Source organism: Dendrobates tinctorius, unplaced genomic scaffold (assembly GCF_039654945.1).
Source record: "Dendrobates tinctorius isolate UK_male_01 unplaced genomic scaffold, ASM3965494v1 ptg000154l, whole genome shotgun sequence".
Classification (NCBI taxonomy): Eukaryota; Metazoa; Chordata; class Amphibia; order Anura; family Dendrobatidae; genus Dendrobates; species Dendrobates tinctorius.
In genome coordinates this window covers 1,050,133-1,064,998 of record NW_027361821.1, presented here as the reverse complement: position 1 = coordinate 1,064,998, position 14,866 = coordinate 1,050,133, and the positions used below count along the sequence as shown (strand labels likewise).

Sequence of the window (14,866 nt, the reverse complement as noted above, 5' to 3'; positions counted from 1 at the left end):
AATATCATCCTGATGTAAAACTTAAGATGATAGTTGAACAAATTGAAGCTGATATTAAGAGAATATATTGTGGGACTGAAAAAATCAGGCTTAAGAAAGACAAATTTACATCTATCAAGAAATAACTACAATGTCTCTAGTAGAAACTAAATCTAATATAAAAGAGAGTAATGTTTTTTTGAGTTCTCACGACACCTTCATCAAGACAAGCAGATAAAACAGCAATGTCAGCTTGTCTTTCTGAAGCCCAAACTGGGACTTCAGTCACTACTAAGGCCAAATTCACAGGTTCCCGACACGCAGACTCTGCTCAGATCACAATGCCTGGTATGATCAACGGGCCTACTGAACCGAGCTAACTCCCCCTTGGCCATACATGAGGACGATAGCCAATGTCAAGGGACCTGCCGGTTGGATCAGGTATTGCAATAGGATAACATTCTGTGTTTCACAAACTTCTAAATTCAGCTTTAGTAAAAAGAGGAGGCAAGGAATGCTGAGGGGACTTCTACAGACAAAAGATTACAGCACAGCATAGAATAGCAATAAACACATAGATCAAAACAGATACCAAGAGGAATGAGGGCCCTGCTCGCAAGCTTACAATCTATAATGAAAAAGGGGAGACACGAAAGGTGGATGGTAACAATTGCATTCATTGTTTTTATTGTTTGGACCATCTCTAGTGTAAGAATCGGGTGTTCCTGTTGCTGCATGAACCAGTTAACAATCTAAATATGTAACAGTACAGACACAAAGGGCTATTAAATGCAAAAAGCATGTGAGAACATGATGCGTGGAACCTTGTTATGGTAAAAAATTTTGAAATGAGCAACACAGGGATATATAGGTTAATGCATTGAGGCGATTGGCCAGTCTGAACAAATGCGTTTTTATGGCATGCTTAAAACTGTGGGGATTGGGGATTAATTGTACTAGCCTGGGTAGTGCATTCCAAAGAATTGGTGCGGCACGTGAAAAGTCTTGGAGACGGGAGTGGGAGGTTCTGATTAATGAGGATGTTAACCTCAGGTTGTTGGCAGAACAGAGGGCATGGGTAGGGTAGTAGGCTGAGAAGAGGGAGAAGATGTACGGTGGTGCTGAGCCATGGTGGGCTTTGTGGATGAGGGTAATAAGTTTATACTGAATTCTGGAGTGGATGGGTAGCCAGTGTAAGGACTGGCACAAGGTAGAGGCATTGGAATAACGATTGGTGAGGAATATGATCCTAGCTGCAGCATTAAGGACGGGTTGGAGAGGGGAGAGTTTGTTAAGAGGGAGACCGATTAGTTACAATAGTCCAGACGAGAATGAATAAGAGAAACAGTAAGAGTTTTTGCTGAGTCGAAAGTAAGAAAGGGTCGAATTCTAGAAATGTTTTGGAGGTGCAGATAACAAGAGCAAGCCAATGATTGGATGTGGGGGGGTGAATGAAAGCTCTGAATCAAGTATGACCCCAAGACAGCGGTTATGTTGCATTGGAGTAATGGTGGAACCACACACGGAAATGGCAATGTCAGGCATAAGTAGGTTAGTAGAGGGAGGAAACACGAGGAGTTCAGTTTTTGACAGGTTCAGTTTCATATAGAGGGAGGACACGATGTTAGAGACAGCAGTAAGACAATCACTGGTGTTTTCCAAAAAGGCAGGCGTGATATCAGGAGAAGTGTATAATTGGGTGTCATGAGATGGTACTGGAACCCAATTCTACTGATTGCTTGACCAATAGGGGCAGTAAACAAAGAGAAGAGGAGGGGGCCTAGAACCGATCGTTGAGGAACCCCAACAGTAAGGGGAAGATGAGAGGAGGAGCCAGCAAAAGATACAGTAAAGGAGCGGTCAGAGAGATAGGAGGAGAGCCAAGTGAGAATGGTATCCTTGAAGCCAATGGAACGGAGCATAGTGAGGAGGAGCTGATGATCCACAGTGTTGAATGCTGCGGAGAGATCCAAGAGAATTAGTATGGAGTAGTGACCATTAGATTTAGCTGTTAGAAGATCATTAGAGACTTTATTGAGGGCAGTTTCAGTAGAGTGTAGAGAGCGGAAACCAGATTGTAGAGGGTCAGGGAGAGAGTTATCTGAGAAATAGCGGATAAGACGGGTGTGGACCAGGCGTTCCAGGAGTTTAGAGATGAAGGGAAGATTAGAGACGTTTCAGGTAGTTGGATAGTGAGGTGATGAGGGTGTTGAAATAGGTTTGTTTTGAGAGGTGAAGGGCAGTGTTGTATGTTTTAAGCATAAACTTACAATGAATGAAATCTTCAGGTAGATTGGATTTTCTCCACATTCGTTCGACGCACCTGGAGCACCGCTGTAGGAAGCGTGTTTGCAGCGTGTGACAGGGTTGTCGCCACCTGTGCCTAGTTGTTCTATGTATAGGAGGTGCAGTTTCATCCCGGGCATACTTATTCATCCACCTCATACTTATTTTCTAGGCTTATGAGAACATCTAAGCTCACCCACACAAAGCAGTGCAGCATTTTACACCCAACTATATTTCTTAAGCCTGATTTTCCATATGTTCTAGTGGGGAAGGGATAAGATTGGAAGAGGGGAGATAAAATACATGGCTTCTGGAAGAGGAAGAAAGAAATATATTTTTATTTAACGTTAGTGTCCCTTTAATGAACTTTCCATTTGCCATTTTACGTACACTTGTGGAAAATTAGAGACAATTTGGAATCTAAATACATGACATAGAAACACCTATCAGTTTCATAAATAGAATTTATTCTACAATAACCATAACTAATAATATTAGAGCCATAACTAACATGTATGCCAATAGTGAATTAAGATTGGCATAGAAAATTTACTCAGCTGGAAATTGTGACCATATTCCTTTAGAGACTCAAGAGACTCTACTCTGTGGTGCAAAACTATTTTCAGGATAAAAAATATCATTCAGAAAATACTTATGTGACATCTTCTATTCTAACCCTCCCTAAGATTTTATTGAGATTGTCAGGACAATAGGACATATTTCCATAAAGAGGAGAATAGGAAAATATGAGCCATGCAGAAATATCATATATCTCACAAAGGAAAATTATACGTAAATGACATAAAGGACAAAGGTATAAAACACATGTATAATTCCAATGCTTACAGAAAGGAAAAAAGTGAAGAGAAAAAAAGGATGAAGAAAGCAATATTCTAGATGAGGTGGAACACATGTGCTGAAGTTATAACTTCTATAAAAAAAAAAATGAGTTGGTATATGGATATAACTTCTACAATATATCACCCTGATGGAAGTCTGCCAAAATAACATTGCATTCATTTTTCACTTGGAAACGATGTATAAAATCTGTGGATTATGTATTAAAATGTATTATACGGCCTCATATACATGGCAGTTATTTTATCTTTCCTACGGTAATTATACATTTCAATGGGGATATGAAAATCCCCCATATTTTAGGCTCATGGCACATGCAAATTGTTAATGAGTGTCTGCATAAAAAAAATCAGCTTGCTCCACCGAATTCCATATTTCAGGGCAATTTTACTGTTTTAGTGTCTATTATAATGGAATATTGCCCAATGCTGATTAATTTTGCTTCCAGTATAATGACCAACACGGTGAAGTATTGACCACAGCATTAATTAAACATGGTTATATACAAGATACAAGAGGCCTTTAAGGGATTTGCCAAAATCATAAGTCATCTCTGCTCCATTCAATGTCAATGGGACTTCTGGAAACAGACTAGTACCTTGCTAGGCTATCTCCGATAGTCTCATAGATTGTCGAGCGGAGGTTGAGTATGCGCACCTCCTTTCCATTCAAGATAATGCTCTACAGTGCCCTATTCTCAAGGTTCCGGAGCCTTGTTCTCGGGATTGCCGGAGGTCCCAATGAGAGGACTTCCAGCAATCAGTAAGCTAACCCCTATCCTATGGAAAGAGGATAACTTGCAATTTTGGGAAAACCCCTTTAAACTGTGATCCATTCATTTTATACCTTTAGTATTTGGTTCCTCACATCCTGAAACATCTACATGAATTGTAAAGAATACATTCAGAACACTTTGTAAAAAGTTGTTTTTCAATATGTTATCAGAATCGCCGATAGCTGACACCTATGTGTAGCAATCCTGTGCTTGGATTCACAATTAGTAATTTAGTTGATCCCAATCAGATGAATTTATTGGCGTAGATACACGTGGTGTAGCAGTTCTTTCTCTAAGTTCCATAGGACTGATGTATAATAGAAGAATAATAGTAATATATACATACGGAATGGCTGCACAATGATTATGATGTTAATGGCACATTGATGTGATCCGGCTGTATGAAGCTCTACTTGTTTTCTAGTTTAGCTTCTACATCAGACCTGAAAACTACACACTACACCACTGGATGTAAAAAAGAAGTCAGACTGTAGTGTAATACCTTTTCTGCATTATTGATGTAATAAGATTGAAGAAGAGACTCTGAAGATCTAACTCAGGACGGAATTGGTGCAGCCTGAATACCATTTGTTTAAATTTAGGTGTTTGATGTGATAAAAGAACTAACACTTATCATGATGGGAGATCAACAATTTAGGAAGATTGATATAATCCCTCCTATATTGTTATGTAACTTGGATTTTTGGTACAGGACCTTGCTGGATCATAAGTAGAAGGCTGGAAATTCTTGGAATTGTCAACAAGTTAATCCCATTGTCTCATTCATGGACATTTTCATAAAGTGCAACACACTTGCCCAATATGATTTCAGTTTAGTTGCTTGTTTCTTTAGAGGACAGTGAGATTACTGCCTCCTGGATGGTAATAGAGAATACATATATCCCACTAATAGGTTCCAGTCTGCAGTAGCTACGTCTTCGCTGTCTCCATATGTTTGAGGAGTACAAAGGTCAGAATGTGATTTGCACGCATCACATCCACAATCAACGACTGGCATCAGCAATAAAAAACATATTTTACGTATTTCCTATTGAAACTTCTGTGTGTTATCCTCAATGCACCGATATATTTGCTCAATGGAAAACCAGTTTTTGTACAGAAGACTCAGTAGTCCTGATTATCAAAGCTTTTACCCCAGAATACTGTCATAAAAAGCTTTGAAAAGTCGAACATATTTTATGCATCCCAAGGCACTCTGGTCTTCCTTACACTACCAATCTTACTCCATTCTTTGCAGTAAGATTTGCGGAGTGACGCACATGGAAGCCCACACCACTTCACGCCCTGCTTGATTCATTAGGATGCATGAGCCTCTTAAAGAATTATGTGCCTCTCACTCCACCCCACACCGTCATTAAAACTGCTGTGAAAAAACATTGGACTTGATGAATCAGAATCACTGTGTATAATATTTTATTTTAACATTCAAAAAATATAGATCTTGATTCATCAAGATGGACATTTATCACCTCGTTCTCAATGAAGGAGGTGGAGTGCGAGGTGCCCAATTCATTAGACTGAAGTTAGATTTGTGTTGTAAAGAATATATTTTTTTAATTAACATATTAATTTGATTATTACCTTTATTTTAGGTCATATGGCATTAGTAATACTTTCAATAGTTTTAGGAAAAATCACTTTTTTCATAATTGCTTTTTCTAAGGGTTGTAGCAAGGGGTACAGGTGGGGCACCTGCCTGAACACAGTCAGCAAAAAATGTGGAAAGGGGCATGACAATTAGGTCTCTTGACCATCTGCTGGTCCCTCTTTTCCCTGCTTGTGTTCTTTTAAGTGACAACAGCTAGAGGTTCTTGCTGGCTGTTGTAATGTTCAGAGTGCAGCGGGCAACTCGGGCAGAGATCAGGATGTTTCCTCTGCTCACCGTGGCTCATCTTTTTGCCAATTGGATTTAAAATCATTTTGTCTTACATGTAAGTATGCATAATATGTGTGACTATATAGTACAGAATGTATATTTATGTGGATATATGAGTGGTTAATATGTAAGTACTGTATGTTTGTATACCAGGTACATATTTGGAGAAATGTCTGTGTATTATGTTGTATATGTGTGTATGTTTTGTGTATACATGTGTGTGTAATACTTAAATGTGTTTAATGTATTTATGTGTGTGTGTAGGCAGTATATGTGTGTCTGTCATATAGTGTTGTGTTTGGGATTGTGGCAGTATGTATGTGTGTGGAACAGCAGGACCATGTGTTTATGCTCTATTACAGCACCACTGTAATATTGTCATTCCAAATTATAAATGTAGTCCTATCTTTGTAAAAGGGAACGTATTTTCTTTGCGTCCCCACTCCTGTCTTTTTCCGCAATCTATAGGATGCTACACATAATTTTGTAAGAAGAGAAATACATTAAAGCTTTATAATTAAAAGTAACAAACTACTAAACAAATTATTTTGCAATTATAAAAAAAACGATATTGAATATCACAAGATTTGAATGTTTTGAATTGTTTGTTCTCAGAGATTAAATCTGGAGTGATGACAAAAGAAGAGACAAAAGTACTAGTTGGAGGAGACATCACACTGGTTTGCAGTGCAGAAAAATATCTGTTTAAGAACCTGATATGGTTCTATCCCTCTGGAGATGCGGTTCCTCATCACCTGGTAGAGCTTCACCATGGAATGCATACCACTCATCTCTTACTTACTCTTAGAAATGTAACCAAAGAGCAAGCCGGACAATACAACTGCTCAGCTGAGAATCACTACACAGAAGAGATTGTGCAGAGGGCAAGCAACCTTTTAGTTTTAGGTGAGTGGAGTCAAAGCCCTGTTAATGGATGAACATTGCATAAAATTAAGTAATCTTTGTAATCACTATGTACTAATTCCTATGTATCATGTTTTTAAGTCTGTATCTGTATTTTTCAGATAATTAGATACACCAGGCTTTAAGACACACCCAAGTTTAGATAGCAGAAAAATAGACTTCCTTGGTGGTCTAAGGTACTGGAAGGGGTAATATCAGCTCTGGTGGTCTAGGGTAGTGAATAGGTTAATAGGTTTTTTTTCACTGTTTGTTCTATAGTAAAAGAGGCATGTATCTGGTGGTTTATTCACCAGTAGAGTTGAGCGAAACGGGTCGGTCATATTCAAAAGTCGCCGACTTTCGCTGATGTCGGGTTTCATGAAACGAAACCCGACCATAGCGTGAGGTCGGCCACGAGGTCGGCGACCAGAGCGCCAAAGTCACATTTCAAAAGATGCTTCCAGCGCCCTTTTTCAGCCAATGATGGAGGACGCACACTGTGGGCAACGCGATGACATAGGCATCGGACACCACCATCTTTGAGAAGGGCATGCAGGTGATTGGTTGGCTTTGTGTGGCGTCACAGTGGCTATAAAAGGGCGATAACGCCGACCGCCATCTTACTTATGCCGATAAAAGCATAGGGAGAGCTGCTGCTGCTGATTCTGTAGGGAGAGCATTAGGCAGGGAAGAAGAACCAAAAAACTGCTTCTGCTGTTAGCGATTTCTACTTACAACACAACACTTTGTGTGCAGTGACAGGGGAGGCTCTATTTTTGTGCATCAGCTCTGTTGGTTATTAGGCTGCCTTATAAGGCTCCCTGATAGCTGCATTGCTGTTTGCACACTGCTGTGCAAACTGCTTTTTTAAAAGCAAAAATACTTTTCTTCCTCTTTTCTGCACAGTTACCAAGGGTTCATTTTTCCACCCTTTTGTGTGTGCACTGTGCTGCAGTCCTGCTTATTAGGCTGCCTGCATCCATACTTGGACTGAGAGCATCATTGTCAGCGTCCTCAAATCTCTAGTGAGATCCAAATTCTCACCAATTCTATCTATTCCTTATCTATGAACTGTAGCAATATTTATGTTTCTCCCTCTCCCATAATGATAGTTCTGCTTCACATCACTTGTCTTATCTATTGCGTTATTTCTGTGCTGTATTGTGCATAAATATGTGACTCTTCAGATTTTGTATTAGTCTATGCCTGATGAAGAGACCTGAGTAGTTTTGAAAGCTTGCAATGTGTTACCATCTTTTCATTTAGCCATTAAAAGGTATCAACCACTGAGGACTCTCAATTCTGAATATTTTTCCACCAATTCTATAGACACCCTCCACTTTGTCATACACCATCCAATTTCAGCCTGTTACATTGAGGTGTAATCTCTACTGGGCCAGAGACAATAGTTCTGCGTCCTCAAATCTATAGTGAGATTCAAATTCTTACCAGTCCTATAGACACCCTCCACCTTGTCATTCACCATCCAATTTCGGCCTGTAACATTGAGGTGTAATCTCTACTGGGCCTGAGACAATAGTTCAGCATCCTTAAATCTATAGTGAGATTCAAAATCTCACCAATCCTATAGACACCCTACACCTTGTCATACATCATCCAATTTCAGCCTGTTACATTGAGGTGTAATCTCTACTGGGCCAGAGACAATAGTTCTGCGTCCTCAAATCTATAGTGAGATTCAAATTCTTACCAATCCTATAGACACCCTCCACCTTGTCATTCACCATCCAATTTCAGCCTGTTACATTGAGGTGTAATCTCTACTGGGCCTGAGACGAGACAGTTCTGCATCCTCAAATCTATAGTGAGATTCAAATTCTCACCAATCCTATAGACACCCTCCACTTTGTCATTCACCATCCAATTTAAGCCTGTTACATTGAGGTGTAATCTCTACTGGGCCAGAGACAATAGTTCAGCGTCCTCAAATCTATAGTGAGATTCAAAATCTCACCAATTCTATAGACACCCTCCACCTTGTCTTCACCATCCAATTTCAGTCTGTTACATTGAGGTGTAATCTCTACTGGGTCAGAGACAATAGTTCTGCATCCTCAAATCTATAGTGAGATTCAAAATCTCACCAATCCTATAGACACCCTCCACCTTGTCTTCACCATCCAATTTCAGCCTGTTACATTGAGGTGTAATCTCTACTGGGCCAGAGACAATAGTTCTGCGTCGTCAAATCTATAGTGAGATTCAAAATCTCACCAATCCTATAGACACCCTCCACCTTGTCTTCACCATCCAATTTCAGCCTGTTACATTGAGGTGTAATCTCTACTGGGCCAGAGACAATAGTTCTGCATCCTCAAATCTATAGTGAGATTCAAATTCTCACCAATCCTATAGACACCCTACACCTTGTCATACACCATCCAATTTCAGCCTGTTACATTGAGGTGTAATCTCTACTGGGCCAGAGACAATAGTTCTGCATCCTCAAATCTATAGTGAGATTCAAATTCTCACCAATCCTATAGACACCCTCCACTTTGTCATTCACCATCCAATTTAAGCCTGTTACATTGAGGTGTAATCTCTACTGGGTCAGAGACAATAGTTCTGCATCCTCAAATCTATAGTGAGATTCAAAATCTCACCAATCCTATAGACACCCTCCACCTTGTCTTCACCATCCAATTTCAGCCTGTTACATTGAGGTGTAATCTCTACTGGGCCAGAGACAATAGTTCTGCGTCGTCAAATCTATAGTGAGATTCAAAATCTCACCAATCCTATAGACACCCTCCACCTTGTCTTCACCATCCAATTTCAGCCTGTTACATTGAGGTGTAATCTCTACTGGGCCAGAGACAATAGTTCTGCATCCTCAAATCTATAGTGAGATTCAAATTCTCACCAATCCTATAGACACCCTACACCTTGTCATACACCATCCAATTTCAGCCTGTTACATTGAGGTGTAATCTCTACTGGGCCAGAGACAATAGTTCTGCATCCTCAAATCTATAGTGAGATTCAAATTCTCACCAATCCTATAGACACCCTACACCTTGTCATACACCATCCAATTTCAGTCTGTTACATTGAGGTGTAATCTCTACTGGGCCAAAGACAATAGTTCTGCGTCCTCAAATCTCTAGTGAGATTCAAATTCTCACCAATAGTAGATACACCTTCTACCTTGTTTTACAGTACCATATAGCTGGTGGTATTTTGGGTACATTTTCACAAAAATGAGCAAGTATGATGGAAGACGCCATGGAAGTGGGCGGGGGTTGCCAGCTGGACCCGATGATGGTGGTGGTGTTGCATCTGTTGGTAGTGGCAAAAGCACAATAGCACCTAAGGCAGGAGGTGTTGAGCCTGCGTCATCATCTGGCTCCACAAGGCCTCGAAGGCTCTCTTTTCTGGGAGTAGGTAAACCACTTTTAAAGCCGGAGCTTCAGGAACAAGTTTTGGCTTACATTGCTGACACAGCCTCCAGCTCTCTCGCCTCCTCTTCTGAAGTTTCAAAAAATAAAAGCACTGAGTCGTCATTGGAGGCTCCTGGTCAGGAACAACACCTTTCCTTGTGTCCTTCACCCTTACCAAAAGTGAAGGATGTGGCAGGTCACACTACCGATTACTCCATGGAGCTCTTTTCACATACCATGCCTGGGTTAGCAAGTCAAATCGTGAATTCCCCAGTCCAAGATGAATCTGACATGGAGTGCACTGATGCACAGCCACTGCTAGATTTTTCTGCTGGTACATTCACTCAGAGCACTACATTGGCCTCGCAGTGTACTGAGGCAGAATCAGACCCTGATGAAACTCAGGTGCCCCTTCCCGCATACTATACCACCTTACACGGTGACACAGAGGAAGGTGCACATGAAATTGAAGAGGAGGTGATGGATGACCCAGTTGTTGAACCAGATTGGCATCCATTGGGGGAAGAGGGTGCCGCTGCCAATAGCTCAGAAGAGGAGGAGGATCCACAGCAGGCAACGACATCGCAACAGCTGTTATCTGGCAGGACCGTAGCAGTCCAAAAACGTGTTACAAAAAGCAAAAGAGTTGCAGGACAGCTTGGCCAGACGGTCAAATTAGCACAGCGTGCAAGGTCTCAAAATGTCTTCCATAGTAGGAAGAGTGCAGTGTGGCACTTTTTGAACAAAATCCTAATGATCAGGCAAAAGTTATCTGTAAGAAGTGCGCAAAGACCTTTAGCTGAGGGAAAAATCTGAGAAATTTGAATACCAGTTGCATGCTTAGACATTTAACCACCATGCACTTGCAAGCGTGGACGAACTACCAAACCTCACGTACCACATGTGCACCTGCTCCGAATGAAGGTAGTCAGCAACGCTACATCGCTTCCCCCACTGTAAGCCCACCGATTAGCACACCACCAGCAGCAAATGTCGAGGTGTCGTCACAAGGGCAAAGCAGTCATGGAATCACAATGTTATTGCTATGAAAGGCTGAATCTAGGCCATCAGCAACACCACCAACACCATCACCAACCCTCTCTCAGTCCACCATGTCCACCGCTAGTTCCACCATATGCAGCTCTCAAGTCCAGCTCACCCTACCAGAGACTCTGAGTAGGACAAGAAAGTACTCATCCTCTCATCCACGTACACTGACTTTGAACGCCCACATTGCCAAACTAATCTCTTTAGAGATGATGCCCTACCGGTTGGTTGAAAGCAAAGCTTTCCGCGAGCTCATGGCCTACGCAGTACCACGCTATGACCTACCCAGTCGGCACTTCTTTTCGCGAAAAGCCATCCCAGCCCTCCATGTGCATGTGAAAAACCGCATTGTCCATGCACTCAAGCAATCAGTGAGTGGAAAGGTGCACCTCACAACAGATGCATGGTCCAGTAGGCATGGCCAGGGCCATTACGTGTCTATCCCTGCACACTGGGTTAATGTGGTGGATGCAGGGTCCACAGGGGACAGCGGCGGTAGGACAGTGCTGCCTAGCCCATGGTATAGGAAACAGTTGGCTGTAGGCGTTCGACCCTCCTCCTCCTCCAGAAGCGAAAGCTCATCCACAGAGTGCAGTCGCACGAGCACTCCATCCGCAGTTGCCAGTGTTGCACATGAGGTGTCCCACTATCGAACAGCTAGTGGTAAGCGTCAGCAGGCTGTGTTGAAGATGATGTGTTTGGAAGACAACAGACACACCGCGGAGGTACTGGCTGACTACTTGCAGCAATTACTTGCAGCAACAAACTGAGTCATGGCTGGGCAGTCAACATCTTGAGGCAGGCAAGGTAGTTAGTGATAACAGCTGGAATTTTGTGGTAGCCATAGCCCTTTCAAAACTCAGACACATACCTTGCCTGGCTCACACTTTGAACCTGGTGGTGCAGTGCTTCTTCAATAATTATCCGGAGTTAACACCCCTGCTCCATAAGGTGCGAAGACTGTGCTCGCACATCCGCCGGTCGCCCATATACTCCAGTCGTATGCAGAAGCTGCAGTGATTGCTCCACCTTCCCAAGCACCGCCTAATTATCGATGTTGCAACCAGGTGGAACTCCACCCTGCACATGTTTCAGAGGCTGTGCGAACAGAGGCAGGCTGTAATTCATTTGTGGGAGGATACACGGGCAGGCAGTTTGCAGGCAGACATGGAGTTGTCTGTTGTGCAGTGGTCGAAGCTGAAAGACCTATGTAAAGTCCTTCAGTGTTTTGAGGAATGCACACGGCTTGTAAGCGCAGACAACGCCATCATAAGCATGAGCATCCCACTTATGCGTCTGCTCATGCAAACTTTGATGCACATTAAGGAGCAGGCGTCTGCAGCCGAGGAGGAAGAGGAGGAGGGAAGCCTTGATGACAGTCAGCCATTGTCTGCTCATGGAAGTCTCATGGACGAGGTGGAGGAAGAAGAGGAAGAGGAGGAGGAAGATGGGGATGATTATTTTGGGGAGGAGGATGCTTCTCAGGGGGCAAGAAAAAATGTTGGCGTGGCAACGTCAGGTACAGGGTTTGTGCGTGACTGGAGGGATGTGGATTTGCCAGAAAGTGCTCCTCCACCCAGCAGTCGCAGTGCATCATTGACACCTGGAACATTGGCCCACATGTCTGATTATGCCTTGCAGATCCTAAAAAGGGACCTCCGCATTGCCAAAATGATGAACGATAGCGACTACTGGTTGGCCAGCATCCTGGATCCACACTATAAAAGCAAATTCAAAAACATCATGCCACAGGAGATCCTAGAGCTAATATTGGCTAACAAACAAGCAACTCTGGTAAACCATTTGTTTGAGGCATTCCCAGCACACAGCGGCGGTGATGTTTTTCCAACAAGCCGTAGGGGGCAACATGAAAGAGGTGTTCATGGTGCACACAGCCGAAGTGGCGATGGACACAGGGGTTTCATGACCATGTTGTGGACTCATTCTTCAATTACCGCTCACACAACTGCTAATACTGCATCGATCGAAAGTGACAGGAGACAGCAGTTGTCAACTATGGTAACAAACTACTTCTCCTCCCATATCGATGTTCTCCCTCACCGGTCATTCCCCTTTGACTATTGGGCCAGTAAACTTGACACCTGGCCTGAATTGGCACAATATGCCTTACAGGAGCTCGCTTGCCCTGCTGCTAGTGTGCTATCTGAATGAGTCTTCAGTGCTGCTGGATCAATCCTGACAGAAAAAAGGACCCGTCTGTCGACCCAAAATGTTGATGATCTAACCTTCATTAAAATAAACCATGCATGGGTTTCAAAGGATTTTGTCCCACCCTCCCCTGCTGACATGTAGGTTGCCAAAAAAATGGCTTGCTTTTGTCCTCCTCTTCCGTGGACTTCTCCAATTACTCCATTTGCAGCTGCTGAATGTCCAACATCAACATATGCCAATTTTTCCACCTCCCTAACTGGGCTGGGGTCACCACCTGGCGCATGCACCCATGCGAGTGCCGTTGCCCTGGACAGGTGGGTGGGCACACTGTTTGGCAACGGCACTGGCACAAGGTCCCTCATAGTACAATCAAGTGTCTCTGATGGTGGGGGTGCACACCCGCCGTAAGACACACCGGCGTACTATGAGGGGCCCTGTGCCAGTGCCGTCGCCAACGAGTGGGCCCCCCTGCTTGCTCAGGATCACAGCACTTGCAAAGTTGAAATACGTACCTCTCCCTGCTCCACCGCAGTGACGTCTTCCGCGTTTCCTGACAGTGACATTCTGGTCAGAAAGCGCGATGACATCACGTCTGTACGCCCTCTGCCTAAACAGTCCAAGTGCAGTGAGATGGAAGATGGGGATGACGAAGAGTCCAGACTAGTACAGGGATTCCCTAGCGAGGAGACTTATTTAATTGTTTTCAATGTTGGGACAGCTATTTTTGGGGAGCACTATTGTTAGGGCTGGCAGAACGTACCAAATTATAAATAATAGTAGGTGCGTTCGCAGCCCGGGGTCCACCGTGCATAGGTGGTACACTGCTGCTAGGCAATGGCGGAAGAATAGAGCGGCGTGAAAACAGTCACACGTGGGTTACGTCACCCAGTGTGAACAGGAGCGAACTCTGTTGACTCACAGAGCCACACAGCCGCTGAACACAAATACCAGAGCCTGTTTAGCTCACAGAGCCCGGCCAAAAAGCGCACAGAAAGCGGCCACAGAACTCTACTCCAAGGACACGGGGTTAGAGTTCCTCTAGGCCCTCTGAGCGCACGGCGTCGCTGCCGCGAACGCCGCTATAAACGCTGGCTACGGAGTGTGGAGCACGTGCACTGTGGCGTGCTGAGTCACTGATGGAGACTAATCCCTGACTCTGACTCTGCCCTACCTACACCTAAGCCTGGGTGCTAGCAGGCTAGGCTGCACAACACATGCATACCAAGGGTAGGGGTTTCATAATGAGTCAGTCACCAGAGACATTCATATGTGCATACATCACTCACTCCTCATGGTGTGAAAATACAGAGTATCCTAGTGCATGGCCGAGCGGCCTTGCGAACCTTTTATAGCCACGAGCGTCTGGGACCTTCCTGGCTTCTCGGATGGGCCAATCCGAACAGGAGCAGGACCTGAGCACGTGACCTTCGATCTCCAATGGGAGATCTCTCCACGGGAATGCTCAGTGGCCCGACATGAGGACTTAGTCCCTGGAGAATCTCGCTGCTGAGCAGCCTGCATTGCCATAGCTGTGCCAGAGGTGGC

At 43.6% G+C, this 14,866-nt stretch overlaps 1 protein-coding gene across 1 annotated transcript in view; it reads left to right on the top strand.

The window, feature by feature from the left end:
- LOC141050884 (vascular endothelial growth factor receptor kdr-like) overlaps positions 1–14,866 on the top strand; it is a 261,295-nt gene that overhangs the window by 161,357 nt on the left and 85,072 nt on the right. Inside the window, exon 13 of the mRNA XM_073547555.1 lies at positions 6,411–6,701. Coding sequence (XP_073403656.1) covers positions 6,411–6,701 — 291 coding nt within the window. The remainder of the gene's footprint in view (positions 1–6,410; positions 6,702–14,866) is intronic.